Source organism: Tachysurus fulvidraco, chromosome 15, assembly GCF_022655615.1.
Source record: "Tachysurus fulvidraco isolate hzauxx_2018 chromosome 15, HZAU_PFXX_2.0, whole genome shotgun sequence".
In the NCBI taxonomy this organism is placed as follows: Eukaryota; Metazoa; Chordata; class Actinopteri; order Siluriformes; family Bagridae; genus Tachysurus; species Tachysurus fulvidraco.
In genome coordinates, this window is record NC_062532.1 from 23,142,406 (window position 1) to 23,158,130 (window position 15,725).

General features: G+C 39.1%; 2 protein-coding genes across 3 annotated transcripts; both read left to right on the forward strand.

The window, feature by feature from the left end:
* Positions 1–3,641: 3,641 nt before the first annotated feature.
* On the forward strand, positions 3,642–7,999 carry LOC113663280 (perforin-1-like). Of its 2 annotated transcripts, none has more exons than XM_027178506.2 (5): positions 3,642–3,716; positions 4,295–4,857; positions 4,970–5,108; positions 5,226–5,443; positions 5,538–7,999. In XM_027178506.2, the coding sequence occupies exons 2-5, from the start codon at positions 4,328–4,330 to the stop codon at positions 6,409–6,411; spliced, it is 1,761 nt and encodes a 586-aa protein (XP_027034307.1). In that variant the 5' UTR covers positions 3,642–3,716; positions 4,295–4,327; the 3' UTR covers positions 6,412–7,999. The 2 variants fall into 2 exon arrangements, with proteins under 2 accessions (XP_027034307.1, XP_047657212.1); XM_047801256.1 differs by having other exon boundaries at positions 5,289–5,443.
* Positions 8,000–10,487: 2,488 nt separating this feature from the next.
* Positions 10,488–14,904, forward strand: LOC113663259 (perforin-1-like). The gene is made up of 5 exons (XM_027178468.2): positions 10,488–10,630; positions 12,366–12,928; positions 13,041–13,179; positions 13,297–13,514; positions 13,607–14,904. Exons 2-5 carry the CDS (start codon positions 12,399–12,401, stop codon positions 14,478–14,480), a joined length of 1,761 nt encoding a protein of 586 aa, XP_027034269.1. The 5' UTR covers positions 10,488–10,630; positions 12,366–12,398; the 3' UTR covers positions 14,481–14,904.
* Positions 14,905–15,725: the final 821 nt, after the last annotated feature.

Sequence of the window (15,725 nt, forward strand, 5' to 3'; positions counted from 1 at the left end):
CAGATGCCTCCTGGACGCCTCCATGGGGAGGTGTTCCGGGCATGTCCAACCGGGAGTAGGCCCCGGGGAAGGCCTAGGACACGCTAGAGGGACTATGTCTCTCGGCTGGCCTGGGAACGCCTCGGTATTCCCCGGAAGAGCTGGAGGAAGTGTCTGGGGAGAGGGAAGTCTGGGAGTCACTGCTTAGACTGCTGCCCCCGCGACCCGGCCCGGGATAAGCGGTAGAAAATGAATGGATGGATGGATATTTGTATGTTATTATTATATTTTATGTTTTTATTTCATTATTATGTTTCCTGCTCATATATGCTCCACAAATCTTTTTAAAGCAAAATAAAAGTATCATGGAGCAAATGTTTCTTGAAATAGTGCTGTATTGTGGAAAAATAATATTGTATTGCATGTCCAGTAAGTTTAGTTATTACATTTGCAAGTTTTAAAAAACCTCAAAACTTACAGAAAGTGAATGTGAATTACAGAATGTGCAATTGATTTTGAGTTAGAAGGTGTGTCCATCAGGGCAGAACAACATACTGGTTATTAGTTTTTCTATTTGATTCAAAATAAAGCATTGATTTAGATAATTCATATGTGTTTTGTTCTACAAACAGACACAAAAGACTTTTCTTTGTGTTTCTTTGTGTTAAAACCTAACCGTTTACTTAACCACAGTACATGGACTTAAAACGTAAATTTAAACCACTGGTACAGTCTGTCAGACAACCCCACACTACCTCGGGTTATTGCTTTAAACTCTACAGAGCCACAGTGCGTCAGGCTCTTTACACTATCACTGTTTCACTTACTTTAGAAACACTTTTAGCTATAATTCAACTGCCACACTGCTTCGGGCTGATTCAGTTACTTTAGAATCTTAACAGAATTATAACAAACACACAACAATTTTCCTTACTTTAGAAACCTATCAGCTTCAGCACTTTGCTTCAGTTACTTTAGAAACAACAATTCACATCCAACTCTGTCACCACACTGCGTTGATTTAATTCAGTTCTGTTAGAATCTTAAACAGAAATGTACAGAATAGGCTTAACAATAACTCCTCCTGCTTATGATCAATAAACTCTACTCTATGTTCTATTCTACACTAAAACTAAAACTACAATAAACTCTATGTTCTATTCTACACTAAAACTTTCTTTGATAGGTTTTGTTAAATGAGGGGGTTCCCTGAATCACAAAAAGCATAAAAGAAGAAAATTCCTCTTTTCTTACCTTTCCCACTTTTTTTTTTTGGAATCCCTCCTGGCTGGCTCGCCAATGTAAGAAATAAAAAAATGTGTGTAAAAATAAGACGATGATGGTGAAGATCTTAATGAAGAACAAGAAGTTTATTCCAGCATAGCAATGACAAAATACATGAAGTGAACTCCGGGTTCATCGGAGTCAGTAAGAGCCCCGAGCAAATCCTGCTCAAGCATTTTATACTGTTTTCCCTTTTGGTAATTTAAATGAGGTTCTGCTTTGAATTTGTATTGAGTGTAAGAACTGAGTGTCTCCCAAATGGCTGGGTCACACCTTGTTGTCTAGCTAATGTCTTTAAATGTTAATCATGGTCATGTACACCTTGGCTTGTTATTGTTACAATTGTTATCAACCAAATGCTCACATTAAATGGTCTTCGCGGTCATGTAGTCCCTTTGTTCGTGGCGATCCTTGATGCCCTGCTGCCGCGGCCATACTAACTATTGAAACAAGTTCATACATTTAGGGTCCTAAACGTATTACCTTATGATACTTAAACCTTTTTAGGAATGAGCTCTTTTAGATGTGTATCTTGGTGTGAAATTTGGGTGCATTTATCTGTAATTACTTACACTATATAAAAACTATATAAAATATGAAAATATAAGTGGAGAAATAATGCATATACACATGCATAAACATACATATACATAAATGTGTGTGGTTTTTTTTAAAGATTGTCCTTAAAGTGTCCAGGTGCCGTATGGTGTGTAAATAGTGTATAAAGTGGTTCTGTGCTGTGCAAGTCCAGAGTTAAAGTGTCAGTGCAATAAAAGGTGTGCATAAAAACAGTGTAGTTGGAGAGAGAGGTCCAGAACTAGATGCTGGTTTCCTGATTTAGACTCCAAATGGCCTGCGGGAAGAAGCTTCTCCTCATTCTCTCCGTGTTTGCTTTCAAGGAGCAGAAGTGTTTCCCTGAACGCAACAAAGAAAAGAGTCAATTGGTGGGATGGGTGGGATCTGTGGGATCTTTTACAATCTTCCTGGCTCTGGTCCGGCACCGCATGTTGTAGATGTCCTGCAGGTTACGGAGCTCAGTGTGGATGGTACATTCAGCTGATCACCCTCTGGCCCTTTAGCTCGGCTGGGGCCGTTGCTTGGCTGTGGACATCACTCGGCCCTTGCTCGACCGCCACCGTGTGCCTTGCTCCACCCCACCTGCCTCACGCTGTGCCTTGCTCCCTGCAACTGCCTCGCAGTGTGCCTTGCTCCCCCCTCCTGGACCTCTTCGGGATTGTCATTAAAACAGGATTGGTGCGTCGGGAGCCACGCCTTAGGGGGTGGGGGTACTGTCAGGACTCAGCCAGACTTTGGCCACATGCTTTTCTTTATTCTGTGTCACGTGTCTGCCCCACCCTTGTCTCTTCCTCCCCACCTCTGCACATCTGTTCCTTATGTGTTTAATTGTGTATTTAACTATGCGTTTAACTATGCCTATGGCAGCACAGTATCCTTGTCGTCATCTGTCGTCGTGTCATGTCTGGTATCATCTGTGTCCTTGTCCCTATTCCGTGTGTTTTAGTCAATAAATCCAGTTTATTTTACGCTATTAGAAGTGACTGTCAAGCACCATTTACCAGTTCAGCAAGTCACTTGTCAGCACTAGCACCTCCAGGTGCCTCTGTCACTAGCATTAAGGAGTACCTGGTGTCTCCTTAGATTAGTTAAGACGTGTATACAGCTGATTATAGCTTTCAAAAACTCTATTTGGTCCCATAGAAAGCGGGTAGAGTAAAATAAATCATGTGCAAAAGTTTTAGGCAAGTGTAAAGAAATGTGGTAAAGTAAGACTGCTTTCAAAAATATATTTAGATAATACTAAAATATATTTTAATTGTTTATTTTTATCACTATGGAGAGTAAACAGAAAAAAAATTTAAATCACATCGATATTTGGTGTGAGGACCCTTTGGCTCCAAACAAGCATCAACAGTGAATTTGAGCACAAAGTCAGGGATTTTCTAATGAAAACCAACTTCATATGTAGGTTGAAACCCAGTCATTAACTGAAACAGAAAAAAATAAAAAGGGTGAGGAATAAACAAACTGTGGCACCATGTCAAACCTGTGCATAGCAACAAGACCCAAGTTTCTTCTACTGTCTCAGCAAGGTCTCTCCCAGGAACAGATTTTAAAGCATTTTTACTTTACAGCATGTTTGAACACTTGCCTAAAACCTTTGCTCTATACACAGTACTGTGTTCTGTTCTCTACACAGAAAACTTACACATGAAACAGATTTGCATTTTCTGATTAATAATAACACCTCATGCACACAGGGTTTCACACTTTTTTTTTTTTTACCTTCTGACTATTTATAGACAAGTAAATCTAGTCCTGCCCATGTCTTGATTTTGTGTATAAATACCCTGTTTAGAACCAAAGAAGAACATTCACTTAGAAGAGCTTCAGATATAAGTACACAGGTTATATCTGCGCAATCACACATCAAGGTAAGCAAAATGATGCCTAAATTTTATTTATGTCCACTTTTAATGGACATTTTCACAATTTATTTTTCAATTGTGTATATTGACAACTTTCAGAAAATATATTGAATGATAAATTTATATTTCAAACTTTTAATTAAAATTGATATTTTTTGCCCTTATACAGAGCGACTTACAAAAGTGTTTTAAAGTCTCTATCGATGAATACATTAACACTGGGTCACTAGGTTTCAAACTTTGGATACCATCAACCTAAAACACTGTTCAGGTTTTTTTTTAATCCAATAATCATTTAATTTTTGTAATAAGGTATAAATTAATTGTTCATTCTTTTTTATATATATAATATTGCATCTTAAACTGAGAAAAGTAGGAAGGAGTTCTATGTGGGCAGAAATAAAGAAGCTTTCTGAATCAGGAGTCTGTGTTGTATAATGGTAGATCATACATTTAATTATTTGGATTACTTGCACACAATGTCTTCCTCTTGGTGAAGCAGTTAGTATTGCCATCCCAGACAGTAATGCAGGTCATCAGCATACTTTGGATCATTGCTAAGTAGAATTGTATCATTGCTTCAGAATACAGAAACAGGACAAACACCAGATACAGCCATGCTGAAGACATTGCTGATTTGGGCCGTGTTTGCTGCAAGTCTTCCTCCTCCATCCACTCAGAGCTGCTTCAAAGCCAGTGAGTCTCAGTGTCGTGATGTGGACTTCACTCCAGGATCTGACCTGGCAGGAGAAGGCTTTGACATAACCACCATGGAACGGAAAGGGGCCTTCGTTCTCGACATGGGCACTTGGCTCAAGAAGGACAAGTCCTGCACTCTGTGTAAAAATCCCTACATGGAAGGTCAAACACAGAAGCTCCCAGTTTCTGTGGTGGACTGGAGACCGACTCAGAAGTGCAAAATTAAGTTGTCCAGCTCCGTCTACCAGTCTAGTGAGGCCCTGGTCAGCTCCAGCTCCTCCTCTATTGAGAACAACTGGAAGACAGAATTGCACATATTGACTCCAAAAGTCCAGGGATCACTGATGCTGGCAGGCAGTAACTCCAAGCTGGCTGAATATTCAATGGAGAAAACCAAAAAAGACAAGTTCAGCTTCACTAGCCATGCTGTTTCATGTGGATATTACAGGTAGGATGTGTGGTTTAACAGTGCTGTCTAAAGTTGGTTTATATTTAATATTATACAAACACACCATCATTCATCTTTGTTGTTGAGATCTACTTTATGGTCTGTCTTCTAGATACAGAGTTTCGAACAGTCCACTCCTGCACCCAGAGCTAGTCAAAGAATTTGGAAGTCTCCCTGAGATCTATGATGAGTCTTCAAAACACCTCTATTACAAGCTGATTGACAAGTTTGGTACTCATTATATCACAAAGGTGAATTTCAGATTTCCAGAACAGAGTATAGAGCAGACTCATCCACTTCAATCTTCAATGTTTTTTAAGGAAAACACATGTGGTTTTGTAGACTGAATATATCATGTCTGTGTTCAGGTGACTCTTGGAGGAGAGGTTAACTCTGTGACCAGCATTAAGGAGTGTGAGGCATCCCTACAGGGTCTGAGTGTGGACGAGGTGAAGATGTGTCTTGATATGGAGGCTTCTGTCAGCATAGGATCAGCTGTAAACTGGCAGGCTGAGGCTCACCATTGCAAGCAGGATAAGGACAAGTCTTTGAGTAAAAAGAGCTTTGCTAGCAGCTTCAGTGACAGGTTTGTTCTGCTCATCACATATCTTGGTTACATTATGCCAAATTATATTAAATATTCAATCATTCTAAAAACATAATTTCTTTTTTATCCAAAGAGATACAAATGTGATCGGTGGCTACACTCAGAGTGTTGACCTCCTTTTCTCATCTAATAATGACCCAAATGCCTATAAGGAGTGGGTTGCATCTCTTCCTGCTCACCCTGATGTCATTTTCTACACGCTCGAGTCCATACACAATTTGCTGCCAGCGAAGACACATGCACGAGCACATTTGCGCAATGCCATCAAGGACTACATCCTCCAGAGGGGCCTGCTGAAAAACTGCACAAGCCCATGTAATATTGGTGTGAAGTCCAACTCTAAGGAGCCGTGCGAATGCAGCTGCGTAAACAACCCCCAGATGTCCATAAACTGCTGCCCCGCTCAGAAAGGATCTGCTGAAGTCAAAGTTACTGTGATAAAAGGCACCGGGTTATATGGAGATTTCTGGGATGGGACAGATGGATTCGTCAAGCTGAGCCTTAATAATAGATTCAGAGACAAGACGGGCACAATATTGAATAACAACTATCCTGTATGGAACGCTGATTTCCATCTTGGAACTGAGGACCTTACTAGCTCTATCAGCCTGAAGCTGGAGGTGTTTGATGAGGACAGAAGTTCACAAGATCTTCTTGGAACATGTAAACTTCACCTGAAATCTGGTGTGGTCAATGAAGTCTGTGCACTCAAACATGGACTGCTGTATTATAAAGTGCAGGTGACGTGCATTCCCGGTTTGACTGGTCCTTCATGCTCAAAACTTAAGCCCTCTCCCATGGATGCACAGCTGGAGAAAGTGTACGTCTCCCGCAACGCTCGCCCGATTCCCACAGGCATGTTGTTGAAGATGGGAGTGCTCCTCAATGAACGTATTCCCCGCTTCAACCAGAGCCACATCCGCAAAGATACAGGCTTTGAGTTGTAGACCAGTTCAGGTCTTTTTAAAAGCTTTAGCATTTTTAAACCAGTTATTATAATGCTTAAAGTAGAAAATAAATGCACATTATATTGACACATTATTGCTAAACCTTTCCTGTTCATTTGTACTGAAACTTGCCTTTACAGATTAATAATGTATCGTAAAACAACTCTTTCCATTTTGTTTATTTCAGCAGCCACAGATTTCTTAAGTGCCAATATTGCATTAGTATTGAAACATCTATAAACTAAAATAAAGAGGCTATAACACAATTCAAATCAATTTATTTGTTTCGTGCTTTTAACAATAGACATTGTCTCAAAGCAGCTTTAAAGAAGTAAAGAAACAGAAAAATTATAAAGTTCAAAAGGAAAACCTCCCTGAGATGATATGAGGAAGAAACCTTGAGAGGACCCAGACTCAGTCGGTAATGTAAATGTAAATAATGTCATTTCTTTAACAGTCTGTAGTCCAGTGGAATTGTGTAACCAACACTTGCCTATCACACTTGCCTTATGCTACAGATGAACATCTTGTTTTTGTTCATCTCTATTTGGATTAATATAATTAACTCTGGTTGCCAGGCTTTAACAACATTTCTAGTACAACAACATCAGCTACAGATGTGAAAGATCTACAATTAGCCAAAAAAAAAAGGACTTAATGAAGGGAGACATTTCTTTATTGTCTCAGAATTTATGCTGTAAGTTTAAAACAATGTCACAGTATGTCGGACAACAAAACACTGCATTGGGTAATTGCTTTAAACTACAGAGCCGTGGTCCTTCGGGCTCCCTACACTATCACCAGTTAGAAACACGTTTAGCTATAATTTGGCCACCACACTGCTTCGGGCTAATTCAGTTACTGTACTTTAGAATCTTAACAGAATTATAATAAACACACATTAATTTTCAGTTACTTTAGAAACCTTTAATCTTAAGCACTTTGCTTCAGTTACTTTAGAAACAAAAATTCACACACAATTCTGTAACTGTGTTAGGTTTTATTCAGTTCTGTTAGAATCTTAAACAGAAATGTAAAGAATAGACTTATCAACTCCTTTTGCTTATGATAATAAACTCTACTCTATGTTCTATAGTAGTAGCTTCCTCCAAAGCAGAGTGGTACAGATAAGCCCCAAGCAGAAGACAAGATGTCTTTGCAAAGAATCCACAGGTGGATCGATACCCGGGTCATTGTAGATGCACTGAGCATGTACCACTGTGTCTGCAACAAGGGTGAGTCATTCTGTAATGTGTAAAATTACCAATATTTTAGCAGCTGTGCTGTAAAAAGGGACACTCAAGGGTGTGTTTTGGATCCATGCAAAGTGTGTACACAGTAGATGGCTTTTTCTCTGTGGATGACATTCAGCAGTAAATATCCAAGCAGGTTTATTATTCCATTTGAGGGTTTTGGATTTCTTCTTGAGATTGATGTTAAGGGTAAAGCCATATGAGGATGGGTTCCCCCTTGAGTCCGGTTCCTCTCAAGGTTTCTTCCTTTACCAATTTAAGGCAGTTTTTCCTTGCCACTGCTGCCTGAGTCACCTCAGACTTGCTCATAGGGGAATAAATACATACACATTGTGAACTATATACATCTAATAATAATCTAGAATTTTTATTCTGTTAATTCTTATTTCTTTTATTATTCGTTAATTCCTTTATCATTAATTATGTTTACCTTCTGCTCTGTGTTTATGTTCTGTAAAGCTGCTTTGAGACAATGTCAATTGTAAAAAGCGCTATACAAATAAACTTGAATTGAATTAAAGCCACAAAGCTGAACCTGTCAGGATCCTTTCTGGACTTTGGCCACGTGCTTTTGTTTATGTTCTGTGTTCACGTGTCTGCCCCACCCTTGTTTACTCCTCCTCGTCTCTGCACACGTGTTCCCTGTTGTTAATTGTCTTGTGTATTTAACCGTGCCTCATTGCCGATGGTGGCGCAGAATCCTTGTCTTGTGTCAAGTCTGGTCATGTCTTTGGTTGTTGTGTCTTTGTCCCTGTTTCGTGTTTTTTAGTTAATAAATCCAGCTTATTTTAGCTATCCTGCAGTTGGGTCTGTTTTTATTCCCATGTCTGCTGACAGAACCTTTGTATGAATTGCTGGTAGAAATTCCTGTGTGCTGTTCCTGATTTTTTTTACTTAACCTTTTTTTAAAAAACAAAATACTGTTAGTTTAGTTCGAAATCATTGGTGAGTATAGATTTTCAAGGCTTGCCACAGATTCTTGATGTGATTGAGGTTGCGGCTTTGACTGGGCTATCCTAAACTCATTCTGGTCCTTGCATGTTATCCTAAACTCATTCTGGTCCTTGCATGTCCTTGCATGTTTGAACCACTTCAGTGTGACTTTGGCAGTGTGTTTAGAGTATGATGCCACCACCATCATTGTGGGATGGGGGCTCTCAGTGTATTATCCAATTTTAAATTTTCGGCCAAATGTATGACGTTTCAAATTACATTTCGTTCTCATCAGACCAGAGAACCTTTTATGTTTAATGAGTTCCTACATACCTTTTGGAATACTCATATGTGGGTCACCCAACTATTTATAATTAACAGCATTTAGATTATCCAGAAAGATCTACATTTTAATCTTATTTTATATAACTGAGCAATTGACGGTTAAGGGCCTTGCTCAACGACAAAATGGTCGCAGATTGGTGGACCTGGGATTCAAACTCAGAACCTTCCAATCAGTAGTACTACATCTTAACCACTAGGCTACCCCTATGGACCCCAATGTTACCTGCTGTTGTAAGCCTAACCTCTTCAAGACTAGACAGCCCTCACTCGCATTCACCAAACACAATAGTCTTGCATCACACATAGTAGGAGCAACATTTCAATGGCCTTTTCAAAGCCCATAATGAGGACTGACAGGTGCTTCAGAACCAGGTCCAAACCTGGTCAGTACTCCATCGATGGCTAAAGCTGCTATCCCCCATATTAAGCTCTAAAAAGTGGGACTGCAGTATGACATGGATGCATTGATGAATGTTTTGTGTGTGCAGCAGCCATGTGGAGGTGTTCAGAGTCACCTTGGGCTGTCTGCATGCTACTGCAACTGTAGGGGGAAGCCAAGCTTGCAAGCCTGCTGGAGAACCAGGAGCTCAGCCAAACTTTTACATTTGCCCAACAGCTCTGAGACAACTGTCAAAGGTGGTTGCTTGCAGAGGTGGAAGTACTTAGTCAACCTAGTATTAGTTTATTACCCAGCTACTGGAAAAGAGTAGTAGAGACCAGTGCCACTGTCTGTCATTGCTTTAAGAAGTGCTTCAGCTGGCTGAGGACCATTTTGGTGTCTCCTTATATTAGTTAAGACATTTATACATGAGCATATTATAGCTTTCAAAAACTCTATTTTGTTCCATAAAAATATGTTAGAGTAAAATAAATCATACAATACCGTGCAAAAGTTTTAGGCAGGTGTGAAGAAATGTGGTAAAGTAAGACTGCTTTCAAAAATATATTTAGATAATACTAAAAATATATTTTAATTGTTTATTTTTACCAATATGGTGAGTGAACAGGAAAAAAGAAATCAAATCAATATTTGATGTGAGGAGCCTTTGGCTCCAAAACAGCATCAATTCTTATACTTGCAAACTTTATACAGTGAATTTGAGAACAAAGTCAGGGATTTTATAGGAGCAGAGTCAGATGTGTCATTAAACAATTATACCAAGAAGATGCTAATGATAACCAATTTCATATGTAGGTTGAAACCCAATCATTAACTGAAACAGAAACACCTAAGGAGGGTGAGGAATAAACAAACTGTTACTAAGGCAAAACTAAGGCACCATGTCAAATCACACAAGGTTCTTCTACTGTCTCAGCAAGGTCTCTCCCAGACACAGATTTTAAAGCATTCTTATTTTACAGCATGTTTGAACTCCTGCCTAAAACCTTTGCTCTATAAACAGTATTGTGTTCTGACACTTGTAACAGATCTGTATTTTCTGATTAATAATAACACCTCATCAGATAAGCGGTGGAAAATGAGTGAGAGTGAGCGAATAATAACACCTTACACACACAGGTTTTCACACATTTTCTTAAACCTCCTGACTATTTATAGACAAGTAAATGTGGTCCTGCCCATGTTTTGTTTTTGTGTATAAATACCCTGTTTAGAACTAAAGAAGAACATTCACTTAGAAGAGCTTCAGATATAAGTACACAGGTTATATCTGCGCAATCACACCGAGGTAAGCAAAATGATGCCTAAATTTTATTTATGTCCACTTTTAATGGACATTTTCACAATTTATTTTTTAATTGTGTATATTGACAACTTTCAGCAAGTATATCGAATGATAAATTTATATTTCAAACTATTAATTAAAAATAATATTTTTTTACCTTATACAGAGCTTCTTACAAAAGTGTTTGTAAGTCTCTATCAGAGGTAGCAAAAGTACACACATCCTTTACTCAAGTAGAAGTACAGATACTCATTTTTTAAAAGACTCCATTAAAAGTAGAAGTAGTGACTACACTCTTTTACTCAAGTTAAAGTAAAGAAGTGTGGGCTCTGACATGTACTTAAGTAAAAAGTCGTTTTTACCTGTTTAGTGTCATGCCGGTAACTGGACGTCATGTTTTATATATGTATATATAATTTTGGAGTGTGCTGATGGATATTTGTGTTCATCAGCCACAGGAGTGTTACAAGAGGCAGGCACTGATGTAGGTGATGTAGGGTGGAGTCAGCGTTCACATTCATCCCAAAGGTGTTCAGTAGGGATGAGATCAGAAAACAACCACATATAGCAGGAGAGGTCATGTGACCTAATACTTTTGGAAATATAATGTATACCAAGTGTATCACCAAGGCCATATCCCAAACTGTAGGGAGATTCCAGCTCTGTGCTTCAAAACAACTCAAAATTATTGTGATGTTTTACAAATGACAAAATTAATGTTAATTAAATTAAGCACTTCGTGTTTTTTGGGTTGACACCAGGGGCGGTTATAGGGTTTCATCTTTAGGGGGTTTTAGCCCTCAGTGAGAATTTAAGACAAGAAGAGTTCTATATTATATATTATATGACAACTCTGGTAATAAGAATAGTGACATTTCACTGCTTTTGGTTGCCGTCTTTGCGTCTTTCCGCCGATTAACGTTATAGATAAACGCCTCCAGCTCTGACTGCGCGTGCACGCTGCGCGTACCCGTGCTTCTCCGTTCTAATAAAGCAGACAGCTGAAGACGCACTTTTTTTTTTTTTAAGGATAGCTCCGCTATCCTTAGTCTATGTCTGATAGCCAGTAAATAATACAGTACACCAGTCACATGGGGAAAAAGCCACACAATGATAGGATGATAGGCTGGAAACAGCGTCCAATGAGAAGGAATAATACTAAAAGTAACGAGTCCATTTTGAAAATGTAAGAAGTAAGAAGTACAGATATTTGTGTAAAAATGTAATGAGTAAAGATAAAAAGTTGTCAGAAAAATAAATAGTGGAGTAAAGTACTGATACCAGAAAAATGTACTTAAGTACAGTAACAAAGTATTTTTACTCCGTTACTTCCCACCTCTGGTCTCTATCGATGAATACATTAACACTGGGTCACTAGGTTTCAAAATTGGGATCCATCAACCTAAAACACTGTTCAGGTTTTTATTAACATACAATAATTATTTAATTTTTGTAATAAGGTATAAATTAATTTTACATTAATTTTATATGTTTTTATATAATATTGCATTTTAAACTGAGAAAAGTAGGAAGGAGTTCTATGAGTGCAGAAATAAAGAAGATTTCTGAATCAGTAGTCTGTGTTGTTTAATGGTATATAACATATCTATCTAATTTGGATTACTTGCACACAATATCTTCCTCTTGGTGAAGCAGTCAGTATTTCCATCCTAGACAGTAATGCAGGTCGTCAGCATACTTTGGATCATTGCTAAGTAGAATCGTATCATTGCTTCAGAATACAGGAACAGGACAAACACCAGATACAGCCATGCTGAAGACATTGCTGATTTGGGCTGTGTTTGCTGCAAGTCTTCCTCCTCCATCCACTCAGCGCTGCTTCAATGCCAGTGAGTCTCAGTGTCGTGATGTGGACTTCACTCCAGGATCTGACCTGGCAGGAGAAGGCTTTGACATAACCACCATGGAACGGAAAGGGGCCTTCGTTCTTGACATGAGCACTTGGCTCAAGAAGGACAAATCCTGCACTCTGTGTAAAAACCCCTACATGGAAGGTCAAACACAGAAGCTCCCGGTTTCTGTGGTGGACTGGAGACCGACTCAGAAGTGCAAAATGAAGTTGTCCAGCTCCGTCTACCAGTCTAGTGAGGCCCTGGTCAGCTCCAGCTCCTCCTCTATTGAGAACAACTGGAAGACAGATTTGCAGATAGTGACTCCAAAAGTCCAGGGATCACTGATGCTGGCAGGCAGTAACTCCAAGCTGGCTGAATATTCAATGGAGAAAACCAAAAAAGACAAGTTCAGCTTCACCAGCCATGCTGTTTCATGTGGATATTACAGGTAGGATGTGTGGTTTAACAGTGGTGTCTCAAGTTGGTTTATATTTAATATTATACAAACACACCATCATTCATCTTTGTTGTTGAGATATACTTTATGGTCTGTCTTCTAGATACAGAGTTTCGAACAGTCCACTCCTGCACCCAGAGCTAGTCAAAGAATTTGGAAGTCTCCCTGAGGTCTATGATGAGTCTTCAAAATACCTCTATTACAAGCTGATTGACAAGTTTGGTACTCATTATATCACTAAGGTGAATATCAGATGTCCACAACAGAGTATGGAGCAGACTCATCCACTTCAACCTTCAATGTTTTATAATAAAAACACATGTGGTTTTGTAGACTGAATATATTGTGGCTGTGTACAGGTGACTCTTGGAGGAGAGGTTAACTCTGTGACCAGCATTAAGGAGTGTGAGGCTTCCCTAGAGGGTCTGAGTGTGGACGAGGTGAAGATGTGTCTTGATATGGAGGCTTCTGTCAGCAAAGGACCGGAGGCAAACTGGCAGGCTGAGGCTCACCACTGCAAGCAGGATAGGGACAAGTCTTTGAGTAAAAAGAGCTTTGCTAGCAGCTTCAGTGACAGGTTAGTTCTGCTCATCACATATGTTGGTTACATTATGCCAAAATATATTAAATATTCATTCATTCTAAAAACATAATTTCTTTTTTCCAAAGGGATACAAATGTGATTGGTGGCTACACTCAGAGTGTTGACCTCCTTTTCTCATCAAATAACGACCCAAATGCCTATAAGGAGTGGTTGGCATCTCTTCCTGCTCACCCTGATATCATTTCCTACACGCTCGAGTCCATACACAATTTGCTGCCAGCGAAGACACATGCACGAGCACATTTGCGCAATGCCATCAAGGACTACATCCTCCAGAGGGGTCTGCTGAAAAACTGTACAAGCCCATGCAATATTGGTGTGAATACCAACTCTAAGGAGCCCTGCGAATGCAGCTGCATAAACAACCCCCAGTTGTCCATAAACTGCTGCCCCGCTCAGAAAGGATCTGCTGAAGTCACAGTTACTGTGATAAAAGCCACCGGTTTATATGGAGATTTTTGGGATGGGACAGATGGATTCGTCAAGCTGAGCCTCAATAATAGATTCAGAGACAAGACGGGCACAATATTGAATAACAACTATCCTGAATGGAACGCTGATTTCCATCTTGGAACTGAGGACCTTACTAGCTCTATCACCCTGAAGCTGGAGGTGTTTGATGAGGACAGAAGTTCACAAGAGCTGCTTGGGGCATGTAATCTTTACCTGAAATCTGGTGTGGTCAAGGAAATCTGTGCACTCAAACATGGACTGCTGTATTATAAAGTGCAGGTGACGTGCATTCCCGGTTTGACTGGTCCTTCATGCTCGAAACACATTCCCTCTCCAATGGATTCACAGCTGGAGAAAGTGTACGTCTCCCGCAACGCTCGCCCGATTCCCACAGGCATGTTGTTGAAGATGGGAGTGCTCCTCGATGAACGTATTCCCCGCTTCAACCAGAGCCACATCCGCAAAAATACAGGCTTTGAGTTGTAGACCAGTTCAGGTCTTTTTAAAAGCTTTTGCATTTTCAGGCGAGTTATTATAATTCTTAAAGTAGTAGTAGGTTCAACTAATAATGTCACATTACTAAGAAATATTTCTTGATCATCTGTATTGTCATTTGCTTTCTCTCACAAAAAAAACATAGTGTTTGTGCAACTTGTGTAATTTCTCAATAACATTCACAGCAACAATTAGAATGTTTAAATTGAATATTTTCACTTAATATAGGTATGTTATTATTATCTACATTTCCTGCTCATATATGCTCCACATGTATTTTTTAAAGCATAATAAAAGTATCATGGAGCAAATGTTTCTTGAAATAATGCTGTTTTGTGGAAAAATAATATTGTATTGTCCAGTAAGTTTATGGATTACATTTGCAAGTTTTAAATAAACCATAAAACTTACAGAATGTGGGAGGAGCTACATGTGCACTTGATTTTGAGTTAGAAGGTGTGTCCGTCAGGGCAGAACAACATACTGGCTCTTACTTTTTATATTTGATTCAAAATAAAACATTGATTAAGATAATTCATATGTGTTTTGTTCTACAAACAGACACAGAAGACTTTTCAAGCACTATACATCTGAGGTGAGGTCACAGTTCGTCGGACAAAACCACAGTATGTCGGGTTTCTTTGTGTTAAAACCTAACCGTTTACTTAACCACAGTACATGGACTTAAAATGTAAATTTAAACCACTGGTACAGTCTGTCAGACAACCCCACACTACCTCGGGTTATTGCTTTAAACTCTACAGAGCCACAGTGCGTCAGGCTCTTTACACTATCACTGTTTCACTTACTTTAGAAACACTTTTAGCTATAATTCAACTGCCACACTGCTTCGGGCTGATTCAGTTACTTTAGAATCTTAACAGAATTATAACAAACACACAATAATTTTCATTACTTTAGAAACCTATCAGCTTCAGCACTTTGCTTCAGTTACTTTAGAAACAACAATTCACATACAACTCTGTCACCACACAGCGTCAGGTTAATTCAGTTCTGTTAGAAACTTAAACAGAAATGTACAGAATAGGCTTAACAATAACTCCTCCTGTTTATGATCAATAAACTCTATGTTCTATTCTACACAAAGTGTTGTCATGTGGTTATCATTAACAAAGATAGAACTGAGGATTGAGAGGATTCTCCTGTTTAAAACTATTACTCTTGTAAAATTATTGTGGACATGCGTTAGGTTGATATCACAAGCTTCATAGTTAG